The 26,392-nt window shown below is 36.3% G+C and overlaps 1 protein-coding gene across 2 annotated transcripts; it reads right to left on the bottom strand.

The window, feature by feature from the left end:
* Positions 1-1,371: 1,371 nt before the first annotated feature.
* Positions 1,372-25,892, bottom strand: LOC137399253 (monocarboxylate transporter 12-B-like). Of its 2 annotated transcripts, none has more exons than XM_068085277.1 (10): positions 25,831-25,892; positions 24,216-24,362; positions 19,177-19,323; positions 17,538-17,681; positions 13,384-13,566; positions 11,811-11,953; positions 8,361-8,745; positions 7,782-7,964; positions 7,517-7,681; positions 1,372-1,776 (listed from the first exon to the last, which is right to left on the bottom strand). In XM_068085277.1, exons 2-10 carry the CDS (start codon positions 24,259-24,261, stop codon positions 1,622-1,624), a joined length of 1,551 nt encoding a protein of 516 aa, XP_067941378.1. In that variant the 5' UTR covers positions 24,262-24,362; positions 25,831-25,892; the 3' UTR covers positions 1,372-1,621. The 2 variants fall into 2 exon arrangements, with proteins under 2 accessions (XP_067941378.1, XP_067941379.1); XM_068085278.1 differs by having other exon boundaries at positions 19,177-19,263.
* Positions 25,893-26,392: the final 500 nt, after the last annotated feature.

The raw sequence follows: 26,392 nt of genomic DNA, 5'->3' as shown, positions 1-26,392 counted from the left end.
AAATATAATAATTACTAATATAATTATTGTTAATATAACCAGTAAAAATACAGAGAATAATATTCTAAGTAATGCTACAATAAATAATACAATAAGTAACAATATAATAAAGAATTGAATCCTTAAAGCTATGAAACTTATTAACCATCAGAGTTTTCTGCTCATGTAACCTAAAAAGGTCTGCATAATCTCTGGGCAGCACCCAACAACCTGAATACGCAAGCATATTTGAGGTAAAGGTAAACGCTTGCAGTCTGGTTGATATTTGATAGTGCTAGACCAGGGGTTCTTAAGCAGTGGGAAATTTCCCACCAGTGGGAAATTTGAGGATTTGAGGTGAGAAATTCCCAAGCTTCATATTGAGAATAATGATTAAGCGCATTGCGAGGATATAGCTGTTGTTCTGTATTTTCACCACATACATGGTGCAGATACATGATTTTATTGTGGGTACAACTGTATTAATACAGAAACCAAGCCTCGTGATGTGTCAAGCTACTTATTGGATAATTAATCTGCATTGCGTCAGCTATGCATCACTACCATACTACTGAGACATCACACAAGCATACACCAAATCAGTGGACTGCTAACTTTGTACTGTGCTGTATTTATTATAATTAAATTACTCTATTGTGTTTATCTTGAACTTTATTTTTCATAAATAAAAAGTAGGCCTATATCATGACAAACTATCCATAAAATATGATTTCTGCCACAGTTCAATTAATAATTGATTCATTTTGACTGTATGGCGAAATGCTATATGAAAAGCTTCCTCCTGCAATCTGAGAGTGGCAAAAATACCACAATTTTCGGCTGCTAGAGAGGGAGAAATCTCGAAGTGTGGTTTGTCAAAGTGGAAAATACACTGAAAAAGGTTAAGAACCACTGTGCTAGACAAAGGTCCATCCAACTTTTAGACATAAGAACATAAAAGAAAATTTATATTCCACAGGTTTGCTGTCACCTATAATTAAGGTGCTGCCATTATTAGAACACTAGATAAGCAAGAGTTTAGTTTGCTATGACAACAATACTTAAACTACCTCAAGTTCAGGTTGCGAGTCTAACCTATAAACAACAGCCTTGAGTCTAACTCCTAGAAGTTTCTTGTAGTAGCAAGAAAAATGTCCTATCTTTACTTTTTTAGTCACCGGTTATCTAGATTTGTGGGTGGTCTCTACTGTCATAAATCTAGCTCGATAAAAAGAAACATTTAGAGACATCTTATGATCAGCACCAACCAGTGTGTAGAAGTAGGTCTATATGCAATTAGTCAACACACTCTGGCTTTTCTTAAATCATAGAACACCAACATTGGCAGAAGAAAAAAGGTTTTCTAGTTCACCAAAAATAACCGTAGCCATTACTAATGTTTATTTGTAATTATTTCTTCAGCTGTAATATATAATATTAAAATGAACTTTTATTACATAATAATTCTTTTTGAAAGAATCAGAAGCATTATATAAAAGTAGCAGCATTCTTGACAATTCTCACTGATAGAACTATATCAATATTAAAAACGTAAAAACCTTAATATAGTCAAGCACCAACCTCTACAGCCCTATTAAACTAGCAGTAAATTATAAAGCATAATAGTGATGATAATAGACATCTATTCAGCACTTTGTGAGAGCTCATTGCTAGGTTTATGAGCCTTTCTTCTGATAGCGAAGGCAATTACAAACATGAGAGCACTTCCTGATATTGCACATGCGGCTATGTAGTAGTAGACATTTCTCCAGTGTAGCGTATACTCATATATGACACCTAAAATATCATAGATACTTACAAATATATAAATATTATATTAATATATATGTCTCAAACAAGGAAGCACAGTTGCACACGAGCATTGAATGCATGACCATCAAGATGTGTGAGAATGTTCAGGTTGTTTCAGGTCTCAGCAAAACAAAGCATACTGTTGCCTAGCTACACAGTTATGGCATGTATCATTATACGTACATATTTCTTCGTGGTTCACTTATGGTGTCTTTACATCACAAGGGTCATTTATGGTGTCTTTACATCACAAGGGTTACTTATGGTGTCCTTACATCGCAAGGGTCATTTATGGTGTCTTTACATCACAGGGGTCACTTATGGTGTCCTTACATCACAAGGGTCACTTATGGTGTCTTTACATCACAAGGGTTACTTATGGTGTCCTTACATCACAAGGATCATTTATGGTTTCCTTACATCACAAGGGTCACTTATGGCATCCTTACATCACAAGGATCATTTATGGTTTCCTTAAATCACAAGGGTCACTTATGGTGTCCTTACATCACAAGGGCCACTTATGGTGTCCTTACATCAAAAGGGTTACTTATGGTGCCCTTACATCACAAGGGTCACTTATGGTGTCCTTACATCACAAGGGTTATTTATGGTGTCCTTACATCACAAGGGTTACTTATGGTGTCCTTACATCACAAGGGTTACTTATGGTTCCCTTACATCACAAGGGTTACTTATGATGTCCTTACATCACAAGGGTTACTTATGGTGTCCTTACATCACAAGGGTTACTTATGGTGTCCTTACATCACAAGGGTCACTTATGGTGTCCTTACATCACAAGGGTCACTTATGGTTTCCTTACATCACAAGGGTCACTTATGGTGTCCTTACATCACAAGGGTCACTTATGGTGTCCTTACATCACAAGGGTCACTTATGGTGTCCTTACATCACAATGATCGTTTATGGTGCCCTTACATCACAAGGGTCACTTTTGGTGCCCTTACATCACAAGGGTTACTTATGGTGTCCTTACATCACAAGGGTCACTTATGGTGTCCTTACATCACAAGGGTTACTTATGGTGTCCTTACATCACAAGGGTTACTTATGGTGTCCTTACATCACAAGGGTTACTTATGGTGTCCTTACATCACAAGGGTCACTTATGTGTCCTTACATCACAAGAGTTACTTATGGTGTCCTTACATCACAAGGGTTACTTATGATGTCCTTACATCACAAGGGTCACTTATGGTTTCCTTACATCACAAGGGTCACTTATGGTGCCCTTACATCACAAGGGTTACTTATGGTGTCCTTACATCACAAGGGTTACTTATGGTGTCCTTACATCACAAGGGTCATTTATGGTGCCCTTACATCACAAGGGTCACTTATGGTGTCCTTACATCACAAGAGTTACTTATGGTGTCCTTACATCACAAGGGTTACTTATGATGTCCTTACATCACAAGGGTCACTTATGGTTTCCTTACATCACAAGGGTCACTTATGGTGCCCTTACATCACAAGGGTTACTTATGGTGTCCTTACATCACAAGAGTTACTAATGGTTTCCTTACATCACAAGGGTCACTTATGGTTTCCTTACATCACAAGAGTTACTTATGGTTTCCTTACATCACAAGGTTCACTTATGGTGTCCTTACATCACAAGAGTTACTTATGGTGTCCTTACATCACAAGGATCATTTATGGTTTCCTTACATCACAAGGGTCACTTATGGTGCCCTTACATCACAAGGGTCACTTATGATGTCCTTACATCACAAGGGTCATTTATGGTGTCCTTACATCACAAGGGTCATTTATGGTGTCTTTACATCACAAGGGTCACTTATGGTGTCCTTACATCACAAGACTTACTTATGGTTTCCTTACATCACAAGGGTTACTTATGGTGTCCTTACATCACAAGAGTTACTTATGGTTTCCTTACATCACAAGGGTTACTTATGATGTCCTTACATCACAAGGGTCACTTATGGTTTCCTTACATCACAAGGGTCACTTATGGTGTCTTTACATCACAAGGGTTACTTATGGTGTCCTTACATCGCAAGGGTCATTTATGGTGTCTTTACATCACAAGGGTTACTTATGGTTTCTTTACATCAAAAGGGTCACTCATGGTGTCCTTACATCACAAGGATCATTTATGGTTTCCTTACATCACAAGGGTCACTTATGGCATCCTTACATCACAAGGATCATTTATGGTTTCCTTAAATCACAAGGGTCACTTATGGTGTCCTTACATCACAAGGGCCACTTATGGTGTCCTTACATCAAAAGGGTTACTTATGGTGCCCTTACATCACAAGGGTCACTTATGGTGTCCTTACATCACAAGGGTTATTTATGGTGTCCTTACATCACAAGGGTTACTTATGGTGTCCTTACATCACAAGGGTTACTTATGGTGCCCTTACATCACAAGGGTTACTTATGATGTCCTTACATCACAAGGGTTACTTATGGTGTCCTTACATCACAAGGGTTGCTTATGGTGTCTTTACATCACAAGGGTCACTTATGGTGTCCTTACATCACAAGGGTCACTTATGGTTTCCTTACATCACAAGGGTCACTTATGGTGTCCTTACATCACAAGGGTCACTTATGGTGTCCTTACATCACAAGGGTCACTTATGGTGTCCTTACATCACAATGATCGTTTATGGTGCCCTTACATCACAAGGGTCACTTTTGGTGCCCTTACATCACAAGGGTTACTTATGGTGTCCTTACATCACAAGGGTCACTTATGGTGTCCTTACATCACAAGGGTTACTTATGGTGTCCTTACATCACAAGGGTTACTTATGGTGTCCTTACATCACAAGGGTTACTTATGGTGTCCTTACATCACAAGGGTCACTTATGGTGTCCTTACATCACAAGAGTTACTTATGGTGTCCTTACATCACAAGGGTTACTTATGATGTCCTTACATCACAAGGGTCACTTATGGTTTCCTTACATCACAAGGGTCACTTATGGTGCCCTTACATCACAAGGGTTACTTATGGTGTCCTTACATCACAAGGGTTACTTATGGTGTCCTTACATCACAAGGGTCATTTATGGTGCCCTTACATCACAAGGGTCACTTATGGTGTCCTTACATCCCAAGAGTTACTTATGGTGTCCTTACATCACAAGGGTTACTTATGATGTCCTTACATCACAAGGGTCACTTATGGTTTCCTTACATCACAAGGGTCACTTATGGTGCCCTTACATCACAAGGGTTACTTATGGTGTCCTTACATCACAAGAGTTACTAATGGTTTCCTTACATCACAAGGGTCACTTATGGTTTCCTTACATCACAAGAGTTACTTATGGTTTCCTTACATCACAAGGTTCACTTATGGTGTCCTTACATCACAAGAGTTACTTATGGTGTCCTTACATCACAAGGATCATTTATGGTTTCCTTACATCACAAGGGTCACTTATGGTGCCCTTACATCACAAGGGTCACTTATGATGTCCTTACATCACAAGGGTCATTTATGGTGTCCTTACATCACAAGGGTCATTTATGGTGTCTTTACATCACAAGGGTCACTTATGGTGTCCTTACATCACAAGAGTTACTTATGGTTTCCTTACATCACAAGGGTTACTTATGGTGTCCTTACATCACAAGAGTTACTTATGGTTTCCTTACATCACAAGGGTTACTTATGATGTCCTTACATCACAAGGGTCACTTATGGTTTCCTTACATCACAAGGGTCACTTATGGTGCCCTTACATCACAAGGGTTACTTATGGTGTCCTTACATCACAAGGGTTACTTATGGTGTCCTTACATCACAAGGGTCATTTATGGTGCCCTCACATCACAAGGGTCACTTATGGTGTCCTTACATCACAAGAGTTACTTATGGTGTCCTTACATCACAAGGGTTACTTATGATGTCCTTACATCACAAGGGTCACTTATGGTTTCCTTACATCACAAGGGTCACTTATGGTGCCCTTACATCACAAGGGTTACTTATGGTGTCCTTACATCACAAGAGTTACTAATGGTTTCCTTACATCACAAGGGTCACTTATGGTTTCCTTACATCACAAGAGTTACTTATGGTTTCCTTACATCACAAGGTTCACTTATGGTGTCCTTACATCACAAGAGTTACTTATGGTGTCCTTACATCACAAGGATCATTTATGGTTTCCTTACATCACAAGGGTCACTTATGGTGCCCTTACATCACAAGGGTCACTTATGATGTCCTTACATCACAAGGGTCATTTATGGTGTCCTTACATCACAAGGGTCATTTATGGTGTCTTTACATCACAAGGGTCACTTATGGTGTCCTTACATCACAAGACTTACTTATGGTTTCCTTACATCACAAGGGTTACTTATGGTGTCCTTACATCACAAGAGTTACTTATGGTTTCCTTACATCACAAGGGTTACTTATGGTGTCCTTACATCGCAAGGATCATTTACGGTGTCCTTACATCACAAGCGAATATCCGCCATTAATCATAGCCAAGCTTTTATTTATTGTACTTTTGAGTATGCAGTTGCTTTACTAAATTCAACTGTACATTCACGGTTACTAACTCCGGTGACCAGTTTAATAAGACTTTTTATTAATCTGCAAGGTGCAGAAAAGCTGCGACAGACGGTATATCACAGCTGTTGGTGATACAATCTAGTCATAGTAAACGTAGCACATGACTAGGCCCTGTGTTACACCAATGCAGTGGACACACTGTAACCACACTGAAGCTCCAGAAGTGACCATAATTCTACTGAGGCACCCTAAGTTACATTTATCTTCAACATGGTTTAGGACATTTCATATCGTTGCAAGCTTTTGGATGTATGATGTTAAGTTTACTGCCTCTGCAAACCAAAATTTCTGAGGTCAGATCAGTTTTTTCAATTACTCTGTCTTTACAAGCGCGTACTCTTAGAGTATTGGCATTAACAAAAGAAACTAAAACATGATTGTATATCGGTATACAATTAATTAGGCCTACACGTTGTATATATATTTTATTTATATAATATGTATATTATTAATATTATATATATGTATATATATGTATATGTATATATATATATATATATATAAATATATATATATATTTATATATATATATATATATATAAATATATATATATATATATATATATATATACATAGCTCACACAAGGAATATATGCTATCGCAAATTTAATTGAAGAACACATACGAGAAGCAATCATGAAGTTTTTGTAGATCACCAAGAAAGCTGAACTATAAATGACAGAACTGTAAGCCACTATTTGTCTAATACAGATCAATATGTTAGTTTGGGCCATGCGCATTGTAACTGCAGCAATCCGCTCATTGGATATGCAAATGATTTGCGACTGCAATTGTAATACCTGTAAAAATACCTTTTGGTAGGTGTAATGCCTAATGAATGATATTAATACCGAACTTAAATCAATTGACAATTTAATAAAGTCATAAGAATATGATAAGAAATAATATAGTAAGTGATAATATAATGATAAATAGTATAATAAAAAATGATAAAACAAGCAATTATATAGTAAGCAATAATATAATGGGTAATAATATAATAAGTAACAATATAATAAGTAATAATATAATATTTAAATTAAAATCTGTAGACAAAGATTTAATTAGCAAATTTGCATTTCATTTTTAACTTTCAAGTGCTTTCACAGAACGCTATAAAATAATACCTGAGGCAAACGTAGATATAATGTTGGATAATCCCGAGTAAACGAAAATCATAGCCATTGTACTTTCTACGTAGTCGATACCAAAAAGCTCCCTCGCTATGACTGGCAACAAACTAGACGCTGATGTACCGGTTGAACCCATTCCTACCACTGCAGCCACCATTCCTAAAAAAGAAGACAACTTTTAAAATGACTAATAAGTCAATCTATTGAAGGTTTTTGTCAATAAGCAAGAAGATTGTAAAAAATATCTGCTGAAATTTACCTGCTGTATTGTTGAGCAAGCCACACAGTAATGCCATAAGTCCAGTAAAAGCCATACATAACCCAACATGAACAGCAACAGGTAAAAGCTTTCTATCGGCCAACCATCCATGAAAGATTCTCATTGGTATCTCCATAACTCCACAGAGTGATAGAACTATACTAACAAACTTCTTACTAATACCTAAAATGAAATATTCGCCTACTTGAACTACTCTCCGAACCAGATAATCATAGAGAGATAGTAACAAATATAAATGAATTACTAGCTGCACTACCCAGCGTTTCCAATATTTCAGAGAGAAACTGATTTTCTCTTCACTCAAGTATTTTATTGCGCAGTAAAATGTCATTTACCCCTGATTCAAGGCTGCCAAAGAGTTGTTACAAGCTAATATTTTGCTGGTAGACATTTGGGATAGTAGCTGTAAAGTTCAATATTCATAAACCCACAGACTTATCTCTCAACCACATGAGCTCCATGTACTCAACCCACTTTCTGCATAACTAGACTATACGTAGGTCAAAAGTTTGTTTACTGAAAAGGCATTAGTTATAGATGAAACCTGTTCTCTCTTACCTATCTGTTTGCCCAATGGAGGAATGCACTGTAAAATCACGTCGGTTCCAAAAGAAAACGCTAAAACGGAAAACCCCAATATTAAGCACCAAGGGTTGTAAACAATCTTCCATTTAAATGACTTTTTCTTCTTTTTGTTATCTTGGGATGGAGTTTCCGATGTAATAGGTGCAGCAATTATTCTGGAACCTTCTAGAGGTTGCGCACTAATGGCGAGTATCTGAAGGGAAGAAAGGTGGTGATTCTCTTGTTTTCTTATGGACTGATGCAAGGTGAGACTATCTATCTTATCAGGAGTTGAAAAGAACATGTTTTTGGAATTATTCATGTCATTCTCCTGCAAGCGTTTGGCTCCAAGAGACTGGCTTCGTTTTCGAAATTCATTCTAAATAATAAAAACCAATATTATTGTTGAAAATAGCCATCTTTGTGCTGAATTAACTATGAAGGTTGTTTACAAGCCTAACAAAGTGTAGAGGTTAGCACCATATGATCTTACATTCTGTCACACTTTGCTCCTTTATACAGTGCTATATTATTCAATAGAATTTTATGTTATATAATATTACATGTTTGCTACATTATATCACTCATATTGTATGATAGTACACAGTATTACTGCGTATTATGTTTTATGTTACTCTGCAAAATACTACAACATAAAGTAGCGTATCGTATTATGATGTAAAAAATCAGAATATTTGTTATACTGTATCATATATAGATAGTCTTTTGTATTATGTTATATGTACTACTTCACTTTGTTTTATTGTACTATATTATGTTAAGCTATATTATAAAATATAATATGATATTGTATGGTATTGAATGATATCGTAATTGTATTGTTATTTTATGACCAATATCTTTGTATGTTAATTGTATGTTAAGGTAGGGTATGATTATGTATAGTATTGAACGATATTGCAAGGTATTACATTAGTTATAATATTTTTATTATACCATTTACAGTATATTAGAAAAAGTTATATTTTATTGTAAAGGAAGTCTTGAATTTTCTCCGATGCATCACGCTGACCAGGCTGACTTGGCGGCTGGTTTTTGGGCCAGACTTGCCGCTTTTAAAGCAAGCATCGGGGCTGGTTTATTGGTGATGTTTCAATGAGGTGAGACTGAACGGGGTCCTTTTTTTTGTCTCTATCTTTAACCTATTTGTTCACAGTTGTGTGTAGAGACATCTCTTTGGTCTGGTTTCAGAGCTAGTCTGAGGCTGGGTCCCCCAAAGGCTGATAGTAATTATGGGTGGTCACGCTTTTCCACTAAGACCTCTCTTTGTCCAACCTGTTTATGATAGATCCACCCGTCGGTCCCTTTTCATGGTATTCAAGTAATTTTGCCTGTGTGCGAGGAAACAAAGGCCTTGTTTCAACGAGCTGCAGACACTACTGTTGTGGCTCTCTGCTATTTCCTTGCGTTAGAGTCCTTACAAACATGCCCCATTTTTTGCTGCAACTCCAGCAGGTGTTAGGTCTTGGCTAGGTCGCTTTCTTGGTGAAGCCGGGTCGCTTCTGCAGATTCTCAACTTTTTGTGTCAGCTGCTGTATCATCATTGTGACCTGGCTGCTAGCATCGTTTTTTGTCACTTGTATATGGGTAGGTGACTCTTCATCCACTACTCTGACAGGGCTACCAGTGAACTGGCACTTTTCTATTTTTATTTGTAGAAGTCATTGCCAACCCTTGTGGCATTTGCCAGGGCGAGGTTGGGCACCACCAATAAGTGTCACTGAAGAGATGGGTTGTTTAGCAAGCTACAGAAAGCCTCCAGTCTAAAAAAGTGTGGATCATTCAGGTCTCTGCAAGCAATATGAAACGGCCACTCCACTTCTACCGAGTGCTCTTGCACTAATACCTTGTCACTCCATCTTAGCTCGAAGGCGCTAAGCTAACTCTGAGCCTTTTAGGGCGACAGTTTAAACCAAGCCTGCAGGGCGTCAAAGACGGCTGCTACTGAACTGGCTCATCTGAAGTTCCTTGGTTTGTTTCTTTCAAGCACCCAGTGCGCTGAAACTGGTGATGTTGAATACTTTGTTCACCGGTTCCAGGATGTTGCAGATGCAAACAGCTGGACAGAGGAGGCCACCCTGCTGCACTTGAGAGAAGTTTTAAACTGGTGAGCCCACATATGAGGCTGAGACATCAGCATCATCAATTTCAAGGCTTTGACCAACTGATCCAGGCCTAGGTCCACATTCTTGGCACATCTGTTGACCATATTGCAGGGGTTTTCTTCGAATGCTGAGCTGCTGCTTTTAAGGCAGAAAATTCTTGCGACGTACCCGCAAGTTACGTGCTGCTGTTTTGCTTGTATCTCCGAGATTGTGCCGTCATTTTTTCAGCCAGACCTACTCGGCTTGCCCTGAGTTTCTTTCCAGCTGCCACTTTTGAGTGCCATTTTTTCAGGCCATGAACCTTTGTTCAGGCCAAAAACATCTTCAAGTGGTTTTGTGATTGGCGTTGGGAAAACCATCATACAAAAACAATATTGGTGTAGAGCTAATGATCAAGTAAATCTGACTGCCGCCACCAGTGACAAGAAAGCCTGGCAGAATCCTTTGTGATACATAACACCAATCTCAAATTAACTGCACAGTGGAAGTCAAATATATATATTTTTTTATATATATTTCTATGTATTTTTATGAGCAATATGCAATTGAGCACATATATATATATATATGTATATATATATATATATATGTATATATATATATATATATGTATGTATGTATGTATGTATGTGTGTGTGTGTGTGTGTGTGTGTGTGTGTGTGTGTGTGTGTGTGTGTGTGTGTGTGTGTGTGTGTGTGTGTGTGTGTGTGTGTGTGTGTGTGTGTGTGTGTGTGTGTGTGTGTGTGTGTATAGAAGGTGCGAAGATGCTTTGGTTTTTGCTTGCACAACTTTTTGTATATGAACAAAGGTGAAAGAAGCTCTGCCCTTCATTATTGCAGGTAGGGTCAATCTCTCTTTTCTCGGGTAGCTTGGCTGAGCAGAGAGCCAGCCTGGCTGCAGAGCCAGCTAGTTCCCACAACAATATTGTTGTATATATTATATCATCTTATCATAGGATCTTTTTCAAGTCATACAATACCGTATGACTTGAAAAAGTATTGTGTATTGTCAAGTTTATATCATATTGTTTGTGTATTATATCAAATTACATTATGTTGTATTGTACTAAATAGTATTAAATTTATTATATTATAAAAAATATACTACTTAGTTTAATGCAAATATCTTAAAAAATTTTGCTATAGAAGATGCCTGCAAAGAGTACCTCATCCGGTAGAGCACTACATGAAAACTTTCCAAGTGCACTAAAATATATTAACTACGCCTTCCTAACTGTAAACACTAAAATACATACCAAACAATAAAATGTTTGTAGTAAAGGATGCAGTTGATGTAATTATACTGATAGGTACTTTACCTGATCCACAGAATGGCTGTTGGAGTTATCTTCCTCCTCTGAAACTTCACCGCTTGGTTCACTACTTGATTTTTCCCATCTAGAGTAATAGCTTAAGGGACGAAGAAGGGCTGCGAGCACCATGGTTTGTATACAGAAACCAGCTGCAACACAAGCAACTGCCAATACTATTCTTAGAACATCGATAGCTCACCATTCATGGTTTTTACCTAATACTCTATGACAAAATCTCTTTCAAGTAATTATGGTATAGGTTTGACTTTTGAACTTACAGTATAAAATTTTAGTTTTAGCTTTCTGTTTCATCTGTTTTACAACCACTCTTGTTTTTCATAATATGTTTACCAAATTCTCTCTTCGGTTTATCACATTGTAAAAACAAACTTACAAGTTTATTTTTACAATGAAAGAGGCTATTAATATAGTGAAATCCCATTTTTGTGCCTGACATCCTAAGTGACTAACAGGTACAGATGCACTGTTATTAGAAAAACACCCAACACCTAACATTTTTAATAAATACTATCATTTAGGTTTTATAACATTCTGATGCAAAGAGTGTTGTATTAAAATATTAGATTCTTAACTCAGGCACAGATAACACTGAGCATTTGGGTTATAATAATAATGTGAGGTTAAAGGTCATGTTGAAAGTAAAAGTAGCGGCACGCTGACACAAAATGAAAAATCAGCTGTTCAGTGTCAGTTGTTCAAGCACAGTTCAGATTACTTTTTTAAATTTGAGTGAAGTTATAAAGTTAACTTCCTTTCAACTCTACTATTTTACTAATTGCAGTGCACCAAGAAACATGCTTAGTTGAAGGGAATTCTACAATATTGTATGACAGGTGATTATAACACCCCAGAGTAGCTTATGATTGCCATGAAATATTATATCCTTAGAAACTAGCATTATATAAACTAGAAACAGTTTTATTACATTTGCACAAAGTTTTAAGATCTTCCACTTTTATTGCTTTCAGATATCAAGTCTTTTAGATTGAAAGGCTTTTTCACTCAACCTTCTTCCAACTCATCCAATTTTCTGCCGCCCCTTTTCTAATATCAGTGCAAACCCTCTATGACTACATTTCATAATGCAGCCACATAATGCACACCTACAATATTTTTATCACTTTTTCAACTACCAAAATCGGTCTGCCAACTTAACAAGATTAAGGAAATCTATAAATATAATCTATAAGTATAATCTATAAACTTTGTACTATTTGAAGTAAGACAAGCACAGTTTAATGGTTTGGCATAAACACGCTAAGCCAAATTCCAAAGCACCTTAAAATAAACTAACTTTATCCGCTGATTGCACCCTGAGATAAGAAATAGATGCTACTGTCACACATTCAATGATACAATCAGTTTACTAAAAACACATACTGTAGTTAAACACAAATGATTTGACACATTAGTAGTGGAAAAATAGCCTTTAGCACCTCCATTCTACAAGTAATGACATGGGAGTTCAAAAACTGATGTTTAGCTATTTAATCATCAACCTTTTTTTCTAAAGGTTATGGCAGTGTGAAGCCAAAATACCATAGCTTACTGTACTTACTGTAGAGTGTTAAGGCACCAGAAAAAGAATAGTTATCAAAAAGCTTTCGAAGACTTATGGCATTGACCAGAACTCCGAAGCCAGAGCATGACGTTGTTAGCCCAAGTGATAAGCCTTTTCTTTTATCAAAATAAGGAGCAGAGGCTGTGAATACTAAGAGTAGCACCATACCATTTCCAATACCTGTAACAAAGCACAATTTATCCAGAGTTTACTAAATTGGGCTGACAAATGCAAAATCAAAACTGATAGCAGAAATAAAAACCGTTTAAATATATAATCGCATCTTGTTTATATGTAACGTATAATAATATATTTTAAACGTTATATGCCAAACCACTTATTTGAGTTGAATGACTAACTGCTTCCCTTGTTTATTGTTTTTGCATGACATAATTTGGAAAATGATTTTGTTTAAAATGAAATCATTGCCAACAAAGTAACAAAGAATCAACTACAATTATCTAATTTAACACTTTCAATTCCAACAGCACATTGACTATACATTTGTCTGATTCCCTCGCAGTCTGACTCTCTACTGCAGCATGTTTATATATTAGTACTAGCTGCATTACCCGCCTACAGGAACAGATTCACGTGCAGCATAAGGTTTATTGAGAGCTGTCTTTCATACTGTATAACAACTCGAAATATGCAGTCTACTGAAATTGTTGCCCTGAATATGCATACACATATACATGTCAATAATGTTGGGAAGAACAATGGAAATCTGCAATGTGTTTTACAGCTAGATGCGTGTAAGTCTAGTAAATATTCTAGATTCATGTGTCTAGATTCATGCATCCGTTCAAACCCGTCTATATTTGCAGTAGACAATTGCGCACTTCTGCCGCCGAGCCCCCCCCCCCCCCCCCGCCTTGGCTGACTAGTGCTGGGACGATATCAAAAATTCGTTTCGATACGATATGATGGCGTAGTGAACCGATATATCGAAATATCGGTTATGTTATTTGGAGTTGTCTTGTCTGCTAGAAAAAGCTGCCATGGGAGGACAACTCCCTAAAAAAATCTTTGTACCAGTATAATTCTTTGAAGAATCGGGTATCAAATAGAGTGGAATATCCTTCGTTTTTCGTGACGTCATTCTATCGCTGTTCGCCATCTTTAGGGAGAACCTTTATCGTTAAAAACACGAAGCTTCTGCAGTTAATTATTGCAAACAATGCTTTTGTTTGCAAATTTTTTATTTTAGTATCAAAACAACATCGAAAAATACTATTAATCATGTAAACATCAACGATACTTACACAGTCAGATGGTACAGACCATATTATAGTCATCAAATTATTAATAACAATCAATCTTGCCACAATCAATACTCATAGAAGATCTATTCTTCAGACCTGAACTCTTGTATATAGTATCAATCAATTTATTTTTGTAAAAGTTATCCTGCATTACTTACTTGAAGTCATCATCTCATATAAATTTTTTTTTAATTTTCACAATAATAATCTCAAACTAAACATGAATTGTTCATTACTATTTTGCATTCAGGATACTTTCACAATTTCCATTTTATTTTATTTGCTTGCAAATAGAAGCTTTTTGTTATTTTGTTATCAGCAAAATTAAATATTACAACTAACATACTATTAATCAAGAGAATGACGATAGTTTTCTACAAAGATGGCGGCTTCTTCGTAGACGAGCGCATTGCAAACAGGGCGATGACGTCAAAAAACCGATGGATCTATATTATCGTCGATATCGTCAAATATCGACGATATCCGATATTTCGATATGGGCAGAACGCACTCGGTACGGTCGATATCAGAAAGTGATATCGACGATATACCGAAATATTGTAATATCGTCCCAGCACTATGGCTGACCAGTCTTTACCCGCCTCGAAGTTGACCATCGCGCTCTTACACTCGCCTCGCAATCAATCGCTTCTCACTCGCAATCAATCGGCCCGCACCCACCTCACAATCAATCCCCTTGCACTCGCTACGCAATCAATTGCCTCGCACTCGCCTTGCAATCAATAGCCTCGCACGCGCAACCAATTGCCTCGCACTCGCAATCAATCACCTCGCAATCAATTGCCTAGCACTCAATCGCTTTGCAATCAATCGCCTCGCACTCGCCAACTCATTCATCCAGAAAGCCGCGCCTGAATACTCTTGCTGCACTCGGGGCGAAAAAGGTCTTGCACGCGTCTCCGAGTGATGCCACGGCCCCAAACCGCTAGCCGCATTACCCGTCCACGGGAACAGATTCATGTACAGCAAGAGGTTTATTGAGAGTTGTCTTTCATACTGTAAAACAACTCCAGATATGGAGTTTACTGAAATCTTTTGCCCTGATCACACTAAGCATACACATATGCAGTCATATATGTCAATAATGTTGGGGAGAACAATGAAAATCTGCAATACGTTTTACAGCTAGTCTACAATGCATCAGTCTCAAACCACTCAAATCGGAGTTGCCCTATTTGTGTACAGAGAACTGATAATGAAATTGGCATTGCTAGACAAACTGAAGTTCTTCAAACTGGCAGTATTGAAAAGTTTTGCATCTTTTAAAAAATTATACAAAATATTTTGCTATCGCCAGCATTTATTGAATGGAGACTTCCACATGCTTAAAACACTAATCATAGCTCACCGGTTTTTCGTCTCTAGCCTGTGTTTTGACATGGTATATACAAACAGTAAGGAGGTTGTGTCGATAAAATTTATATGTATAACAGCACAGACAATATGATGTCAAGGCAAATACAGCATTAGCACCTTACAATAATAAAACATAACGTCAACATGATAGCCTTTTTATGAGATACAATAAAGAAAACGAACGCATGAAAATATATATATACTGAATAATATGTTAGAAAATGCTGCATGTGGTATAGCAGAACATGAAGAACATATCATGACATAACAATAACACAATGTTAGTTCAACGCAACAATTGCGGATAGACAACATTTTTTGTTTTTCTGTCGAGTGTATGAACAAACAGTTTTCGGCTTGTGCCTACTTTTGAGCAGGCGGCGTACAGCTGGTCATGGCTAAAGCAGGGTGACAATAAGTCAATACCAGCTGCTCTTTTTTTTCACCATCGCCTATCGCAACCCTCGGAGTACTCGTGCAAGTTCTGTAGTCGTAAGTTACAGTAGGCCTACTCGTAGCTGGAAAAAAAATTAGTAACTCAGCTGCTGAAGGAAATGAACTTGTCCCACTATCACGAACGTTATTAAGGAGTTGAGGTGTAACAATTCATAGACAATACAACATTGTATAAGAAGCACTTACCTTTTTGATGTGGAAATTTAGTAGGTGAGAACTGCATTTTTCCAACATTTACGTGACCTTCGCAGTACACATTGGCAGTAAATATTAATTGCATGTAAATCACTACTCATTAATTTATTTTATTTAATGAGTAGTACATTTGTATAGCTGTATAGACACCTTTGCATAGGCTGCAGAACTCAGGACGGTGCTTTTTAACACGGCAGCAACTTTCCTGTTTAAAAAGATTATGAGTTTAAGAGATTTTGGTTAATGCGCCCTAGCGGTGAAAGAAAAACAACAGAATCACCGCACCTTTATATAAGCCGCTTGGCTCAAATCGTCAGACAAAAGTAGCGGCTAATAGTCCAAAATTACGATGTTTACTACTCATATTAATTCAGTTGGCTCCGTACGACCGAAGGAAAAAAGAAAGACCGCTCTTATAATTTATTTACTGTCACTACTCATATTAATTCAGTTCGCTTAGTACGACCGAAATTCGTGCGACGATAAAAGGAAAGACCGCTCTATAAGGCGGACAGACAGACAACGATTGCCGTTTATATAGTAGATATATGCTTCTACTTTTTGACCTATTTTTCAATTTCCCAATGATTTTCTATACATATGCGATATATGTGAAAGACTAAAATTTATAAATGTATTTTTATATATAAATAGTAAGTGTTTTTTACAAAGAATTATTGGTCATTTTTCTTTGTATTTACATCGTTGATAAAGTGCATAGATACATGTATATTATCACCAATAGTCCAATGTTGACCTGTGATAGCATCCATATAACCTCACAAGCATGGATAACTCTATGGATTGTTCGTGTGTTCTAGTTATACAGTAGAAAAGTAGTTATAAAAAAGTACTCACCAAATATGACTCCCCATGTAAGGTACATATACTCCATAGAAGGTGAGTAAGCAAACGATATCATACCGATTGTCATTATACCCACTCCTAGCATACCAACAAACCTCGCAGATGTTTTGGCTAACAGCAAACCAATAATTGGTGCTGTAAATAGAAATTATATTATTACATAGGAAACTGCTGTTAATGTTGCCAGCATTGAATAACAAATATCTAGCATCTTACATATTCACAATCCTTATTCGACGGCTTTTTTGCTGCTAAGCCAGTTCAAAGCATTTTACACCTGTTGGCAGCAACGATCAAGCCATTACATCCTAGAGCATGAATTCCTTTTGCATTTTTATTCTTTACCAATCTTTCAAAAGATACCGAAACTTACTATTTGTTCGGTTAATATTTTATAAAAATTTTAATATTTTTAATTATAATATTCTGGCATAGACTTTCAAATAAAAATAAAACAAAGCAAATAAGGGTTTTTGCATGAATTTAAATAAAATGATGCAGAAACTTTCATTTTGTTAGCATTAAAAATATGAAGTGACAATTTAATAATTTGAAATTATTTCTGGAATATTTCAAGATACCATTGAAGTTGAAGGTATGTCTGTTCTTATTATAAGTTGTTTATGGTTACAATGTAGTCTCAGTATGATGGAACAACTGTAATCTTAGGTTTTTAAAGATATAAAGTATATTATAAGAGCACAAGCATTGACATGGGGAGTTGTCTACTACTAGCGCATCACTTTTGTTACTATTATAAACCTTTTCCGTATTACCTGAACAGAGTTAAATCTTACTTATGCTATAATAGAAGTTGCAAGTTGCTGAATTTTAATACCATAATTTATTTTTTCTCAAAATATATTTATTTTAATACATTTCTTTGTACCAACTCTATTTTTCCTGTAATGATTATAATTTTCTTTATTTTTGTAAAGTTTTTATTTTGAGCCAAGCCATGCAGTAAATGCACTACTGTTGTTTAGTGAACTTCATGTTGTACTTGCATATTCTTATCTATAATTCAAATTTATGGTGCCTCTAACAAAGTCATACCAACTTGCGACTAGCTTATATAATTCATGTTAATGTTTAAGCTACTAAACCAGCCAATAGATACTAAATAACTTATACACAGTCAAAAGTAAATGAAAATAAACACCATATATTGCCTGAAAACAAAAGAATCTAAAAGCATGAAAAATGCGGCTGAAAAATTGGATTCTCTGCTTTTTAGCAACTAAAATAAAGTATGTCTGTAAATGATGATTACTGTTGTCATTGTCATAACATGAAGTATTTCATGCCAAACAACATTGACATGCATGATACATGTATGTTTACTAGCTTATGTTGATAATACAATAAGTCTATAAATAATTTCAGTTACTAAGTAGATTTAAACTAAAAACTAGGGCACAAGAATAATAATTTGTGTCATCTCACCCAGGGTGGCTGCTTCTATTGACCCGTAACAGAAGCAATAAGGATTCAAGCAGCTGTCTTAATTTCCGTCGATGCAATATTGTAAATATTTATAACAAATTGACATTGCAGCTTACTGGCCTTGTATATAACGAAAAGTGCAGACACTGAAAACTTGACAGGTGAAACAGGTGATTTTACTAACCTGACAGACGGTTGACTAGTTTGCAAAGACTAAATATCCAAAGAGCAGAAGTAGCCGATTTCTCTGGATACATTTCCATAACTTCCACTAAAATTATTCCTCCGCTTTTTTCATTTCCAGCAACCCAGAAAAAGAGTCCTCCACAAGCTAAGTGTAACACTTGGCATGTTAGTATCAGATTGCACATCAAGGTACCATTAACTGAGCACTTCAAACCATTCAAGCAGCTCTATAACTATGTGAGATGGTAGAAAGGTTAAAGTACACTAGAGACCAAATCTGTTCTTTGCTTTGACACAGCAACTGACATTGAAGGTAACAGCTAGAGTCATGTTATGAGTTTTGATAATTATACAAGCAGCTTTATTATGACTAGTTTGATGATCGGCAGCAAATATGATTTAAGATGTTTATGTTTCTGTGGGTTACATGATGTGCAAGCTTAATTAGAGAAAAATTACAGTTTTGACTGCAGTAGATTTTGATCTCCATTTTATTACAATAAAAATTTCTAGTAAAGTAGTAGTTTTGGTTTATAGTAACAACAAAAAATAATAGTATGTTTAGTAAAAATCATTTAATAACATGTCTTTCTCACCCCATCTATATAAATCTCAAAGTTTGTCTGTCTTTCCTTCAGTATGTCCGGCTATAGCTATCAAAATCTTGGAATTAAAAGCTCACATTCTGTTGGATTTGAACTCACAAAGATCACAACCGCAAGTTTCCAATTGTGCTTTTAGCCACCAAGCTATGCAGTTGTTACATTTCACTTGCTTTTGTCACCGTATACGCTTTTCCAATTTCCCACGCTAAATGATGTACTGATTGAAACTCTATAAACTTTATTTACACTATAAAACACAATTTGGGCTAATTTGTTTTTTGCAAAACGATATCAACAATAAACTTCTTTCGCAATTAAAATTTAAATTAAAATTAAAATTTGGCCATTGTAGTTCAGTTCAGCATCATCCGTTATGATAAAAGTGAGTTTGCAAACAGATAAGGGATAAACCTTTGGTTAAAGGTTTACTAAAATACATACTAAAACTTCCTTCAAGTATGTTTTTCTAAGCTAAATTCATATAAGTTAGATTAAGCAGTTATGCTACGCGTCTGTCTTGAAGGTAAGAGCTCTGCACATAGTACATTGTAATGCTACATTTTCTTGTAAATCACTACCACAATATGTGCTAAAGTTGTTGTAGGTAACTATAGCTACTGAGGTTAACATATAGGTTTGTTACTATTTTTTAATGATGATGATGATTTTGATGATCTTTACTCGGTAGTGATTGCATTAGATAATTACTATGGGTTTTTTGTGTCACTCTATACTGTAGAGGACTGGGACATATACCAATTATTACGCACATATATATATCCTTACTAGCACTTGCCTGAATTTCCTGAACTTCCTTTCCATTATATAATCGTATTCCTGAACTGCCTTTCTATTATATAATCGTATGCTTATCCTGTGTGCAAATCCTATTATATCCTGTGCATCCTTTGTGTTATAAATAGACTGGTGGGTGGAGCTAGACCGCTATATAAGCCAGCAGCAGTGAGTGGACAAGTTGTGCTTGATATCACTCGATCTTGTGAACACATGTTGTTGAAGCTATCACTAATAAAACTATTATGGTGCGTTTACACTGGCCGACACCTACTCCGATTAGGTGCCAATACCCCGACTCAGACAGGTACCTCAGACATTTCACGTGTGGGCGCCGACACCGACTCCCCCTTTACATTGCAACGATCAAACGATTTTTGTCGGTACCAACAGCCCATCACAGCGTTTCGCCGTTCTGACCTTCACCCGGCCACGCGAAGACGAGTACACGTAAAAATCAACGCGCTTGATGTGGAAAATTATATACTAGTACTACACTACTACTACTGCTCCTAATACTATTGCTAGAAACAACTACTGAATGCCAAGCAATGAATGAATGATAAGGCAATGAAAACCCGAGCAAAGAACTGTACGTACAGTTTTTTCGTCCGAGTAATTATAATAAATAAAATGAATAATGAAGAAGATTGAATGGTGAATGTATATTTGTGGTAGTAGTAGTGTGGTGGACGCCGGGCCAACACTTTACACCATTACACTTTTTGCAATTATTTGTTTGTATATATTTTATATGTCTGTAAATATTTTATTATATGGGTTGTCCTTTTTATTCCCTTTTTATTGTGGGCCTTGTTACTCGTTATGCTATCAATTGTCGTCGTTTATGTTGCCATATCAACGCACTAGCGGGCCTAATTATTGGCCATTCAAACATTGTTAGCCGGTGTTCTCACTCGGTCCCGTTAGCAGAAACGGGCAATTTTATTGTATATAAGGGAGCAACGCTCACTTAGTAGACAGAGTAAATGGCCGTACGCTCCTCGGCTAGTGAATTTCCTTCGCTAACAAAACATTGAATGAAATCACACGCAATTTATTTCTGTATGACATAATCTAGATCGTACCAAGTAAGGGCCGGCAAATTCCTTTACAGTAGTACTAGTAGTATAACTAGTAGTAGTCGTACGATTGGCTATTCACTTTTAATTAATTTAAATTAAAGAACTAACTTGATTTTTTGGTACTCTTGCGTTCACATCGTTGCTAGCCATGCTGGTTCACTATTAAAAAGAGAACGAGGGAAAGTTTAATGACAGTCTTCTAGCCTCTCATTAAACCTAGCCCTTTCGTTTCATAAACTTAGCACTGTCATTAAAGCCTAGGCTCATTTAACCAGAGGCTCCTAGCTTCTGATTGGCTGATGAGCGTCCGATTTGTCGGTGCAACCGGGCACTGCTGGGTAGCTCCGACACCGACTTTCAGATCGGTGCCGACACCGATTTTTCTGTTCACACCTACCGACACCGACACTGACTCATCAAATTTGTCTGTGCACGACAAAATCGGTGAAAAAATCGGCCAGTGTAAACGCACCATTATATACTCGCAAGAACTGATTATATTGACGCCTGCCTGGTTGGATCACCGATTACGCAAGCAGGCTCACCGTAATCATCAGGCGGAACTGCCAGGGTGGCTCTAGAAGGCTAGGGATCGATCCACGGCTTTGTTTAGACTTGATCGGGCGTGCCATGGCACAAGAAATCAAGTCCTAAGGCAAGCCGCTAGTGAATCCAGACTAGCCTGAGATAGAGATCTAGAGGGCAGGCCGGGGTTTGGTTTCAGAGCAAGCCTGACTACCAGGTCCTTGTCTTGGACTGACTTGACCGCTCTAGGCAGGTCAATCAGGCCTCGGACAAGGCAGGCCAGTAGCTCAGGTTGCGTCTCCCTTGTTAGGAAGTAAAGCTGACACAGCTACCGGAGTCAGATCTTTTACAATATGTCTATACAATATTTTTGTTTTATGATGCCAACACTGAAACGAACTAAAACCATATAACCATATACCAAACAATTTTTCATTGTAATCATAGCAAAACAGACTATATTTAGCCATTACTTGCTAATTACTTTACATTTACATTTAACCACCATTACGGATTTAATTTCCTCCTAATTTATTGCAACAAAATACTTTTTCCATGATATGAAATTTTAAAGTTGCAGTTGTTTGAAACAATTTGAAAATCTTTAGAGTTGTTTTATGTTTTTTTATTCATTTAAACTGCAAAAAACACTTTTCCCATAATATGAAGTTTAAAAGTTAAAATAACCAATGCTGCATATATGTTAAATAAAAATAAATTTTCGGGCAAAAGACTTTTTTATTACTTGGGCAACAACGGGCATTCAGCTAGTCACAAAATAAAATAACGCTAACTTCTGCAGACTCAAGGGTAGTTAGATTCGACCAATAACGATCCACTTTCAAAGGAATATGTCTCAGTGATTAATTTCCCAAATTTGTTCTCTTGTATTGTCCTAAAGACCTTTTTTGAATGTTAAACACTTTATCAAAGACCTGATCAGCATCATTACTTGCTCTCTCTTACTTTCATATATTGAAAGATGCAGTGAAAAAACTTTTTGATCTGTAATAAAAGCAGAGAATAAAAACTCAAAACAATTTTTTTTACAATACAGAAAATAAAGGCGAATATTAACAACATGCAGTCTATATTGCAAGTACCGTAATAAACATACATGTACACATTTCAAAATGTGTTCTCTTAAAGGCTGACACTAATACTGGTGATTCAAAATGCTCCTTATTTTTCCTCTAGTGCGCTTCAGCCTTGGAATTGTCTTTCTGTGAATTGCTTTAGCCTTCTATGAGGGTGCGTTCAGATTTCTCAAGAGTATTGGTATGAGATAAAGTACATCTAAGGTGTGCTATTTCTAATCATGTACTTCTCATAACTGTAGAAGAGCTATGATATTCATGCCTTAATTAGGGTATACAAGGGTACACAATAACTAGTTTGGATAGGGCTCATTGACAAGAGAGTAGAGTTTTGCTGCACCATCAATAGCCTGAGATCATTAAAAGCAGTTTAATACGAATAGCCTATAATCAGTAAACACTTGTTTTATTAAAATGGGTTCGGTTTATGCTTAAATGCTTTTATTATATCCATTACTGGACTGAATTGATTGTGTAATTACTGAGTCAGTGACATATCACTATAAATAGCATGTAGGGGATAACTCCAAGTTAATAGACCAAGTACTGTAAATGCTGATTACATATCCTGTTCAATAATAGACACATTTTGACTTTATAACAAAAGTACTTGTTTATATCTGTCACAGTTACTACTTTTTTAATTAGGTAGTCGTGTCAACAGACTTTGTATCAAACTTCTCAACTTACTCAAAGGTTGAAATCTAGAACATTCACTCCAAAATATTTTGAATAAATCCATAATCTGAGTTCTTACCTAATACTTCAATTACGTTAATATGAACTGATATCTTATGGTTGACTCTAGATAGCCTCTCAGGCTAGCTTATGGATTATAAAACTTAACAGTGGACAACTGAATAATACGAACTAAAAATGTCTTAACCTGACAAACATAAGGCAGAAATGAAAATCATCATGTCCACTTACCAAATGTGATGACCCATGCCCAGCCACGGTCAATTGGAAGAGCCATTATCAATGTGTGCTAGTACACCTGTAGTAATCTGTTATTTAGACACCTGTCACCTTCTGTCATCAGGAAGTTGCCCTAGTTTACAGATTCCCTCCAAATCTCTACAAGGATAGGCTTTATTTTTCAGAAGATAATTTTTATAGGGCTACCTATCTTCGACAGATAAAAGCGCTTCAGCTCATTATCACTCTGAATTCATTAATCTCTCATAACTTTTACTCAAATAACAACATAGAATTTACTAATATATAAAATAATATTGATTATTTCAATAACGGTAGTAATATTATAAACTACACTATATGATATTAAAGAAAGATGAGACTACAGATCTACAAAATAAAAGCACTGCAAAAAAACTGAGAAGAGTAAGATAAGGTTGTTTTATTTAAAGAGTTAGTAATTTGTTACATAAACTATCATCTTCAAAGCTTTCAAGCTGTAAATCGATTGATTCGTTGAATGGCTATCTTAAACCGTTTTGTGAGAGTGAGTCACTACTAACCCTTTTAATAGTAGGCTACATTGCAACATGCAAATTAGTTTGCAGATAAACCTTAATAATAAAGACTTTAGAGCTTTTCTGGATTTAGAAGTAAAAGTAGCCTAAAAAGAGTAAAAATAAACATTTTGGTAGATTTCAAAAGACAAAAAAGCTTGATCCCAAAAACATGCAAAATTTTCTCATTGCCTTTTCAGACTCAAATGTGCTTGCTAAATTATACAGTTTTACTTTCAAAGTGTAACTCATCTGCAACACCCAGTTTGGAGCTATCAGTGACATAAAGTTGGAGTGTTTTATGCCTGTTACAAAAAGATCTGATAGGTTGGGCTACTATTAACAGTGTAAGGCAGCAAAAAAGTACTTTAACCTAATGCTATGCACTAGCATCATTGGGCAATTCTGCCAACTTACTAAAGCTGTCTCTAGCTACTTGTGTAGTGATAACCTAAAGCCCAGCTAGCTTCCTCCTATGGAAAGAGTTATGTTTTCTTTTCATAGCCTGCTAATCTCATGCCCATCAAATAGAATTATCCAATGCAGGGTGAAGTACTGTGCCTTGAATACCGCTGACGATGGATTCGTTTTAACTTACCTTAGTCTTGACCTGTCAAAGTTGAGTATATCAACTGGTGAGTGATCAATAAACTGTTTCGACTCTATTTATAGAGAGAAAACCAATTCAATCTGAAGCAATGTTGAAAATGTATAGTAAAAGTTAAACTTCTTTTTTCTGTTGGCTATATTAAATCCTTAATATGAGCACATCCGAAGCAAGTTGAACTGAACAGAACACAACAGTAAAGTTACGTATGATAAAAAGAGTATATTATAATGTTTCTGGTAGACATTGCTCTTTGATGTCTCTATTAGTGTATCAATCAGGGAGAGAACTAAACATGCTCCAACTCTTATTATACCTAATCCCATAAAAGTACAAAGAAGCAAGGTGCATGAATTGAATGTCTGAGATCTCCAACCCACTCTTCCATTCCTGTTCTATTACAATATACACGATAGCAGTTAGCAGATGTAATTAAACATTTCCTAACAGTGATACAACTTACACAGTGCTCTAGAGATGTACTTCAAGGCTAGTAGTTGATTCACTTTCTATCCCAGCTGTGAATGAACTAAACTGCATCATATCTCAATGATAGGCTGAACTCAGTAAGCTAGCCCTTCTTTGATTGGATAATAATCATAAAATTTCCAACAGTAATTGCATACGCGTACTTAACCTTTGTGTCTGGGTTGCATTAGAGCCAGTGAAGTAGTGCAACCCTAACTCTCCCTAACTAAGTTATGGTTAGAAAGTTTGTGTGTTTTTTAAGTATAATTATAGTTAAGGTTAAAAAACTTTAGACTGCCAATTCTCAATGTAAATTATAGCTCTATTTCATTGATTCAAGTACACTAATGTCATTATAGTCTACATTCAATGGCCCATTCAATATAAAAGCAGCATACAGTACAATACAGTGATGTAACGGTCATGTAACATGACAAGATTGTGATCCTAATTGGTTGTCTACAACAAAGGCTAAGATCTGATTACAGCAAACCAATGGCAGTCAGCATTTGTATTGAAAGACAAAGGCATTGATTTTTATTATTTTCTCAACTTAT

This window comes from Watersipora subatra, chromosome 7 (genome assembly GCF_963576615.1).
Source record: "Watersipora subatra chromosome 7, tzWatSuba1.1, whole genome shotgun sequence".
Classification (NCBI taxonomy): domain Eukaryota; kingdom Metazoa; phylum Bryozoa; class Gymnolaemata; order Cheilostomatida; family Watersiporidae; genus Watersipora; species Watersipora subatra.
Note: the sequence above shows the minus strand (reverse complement) of the source record. Positions and strands in the feature narration are given on the sequence as shown.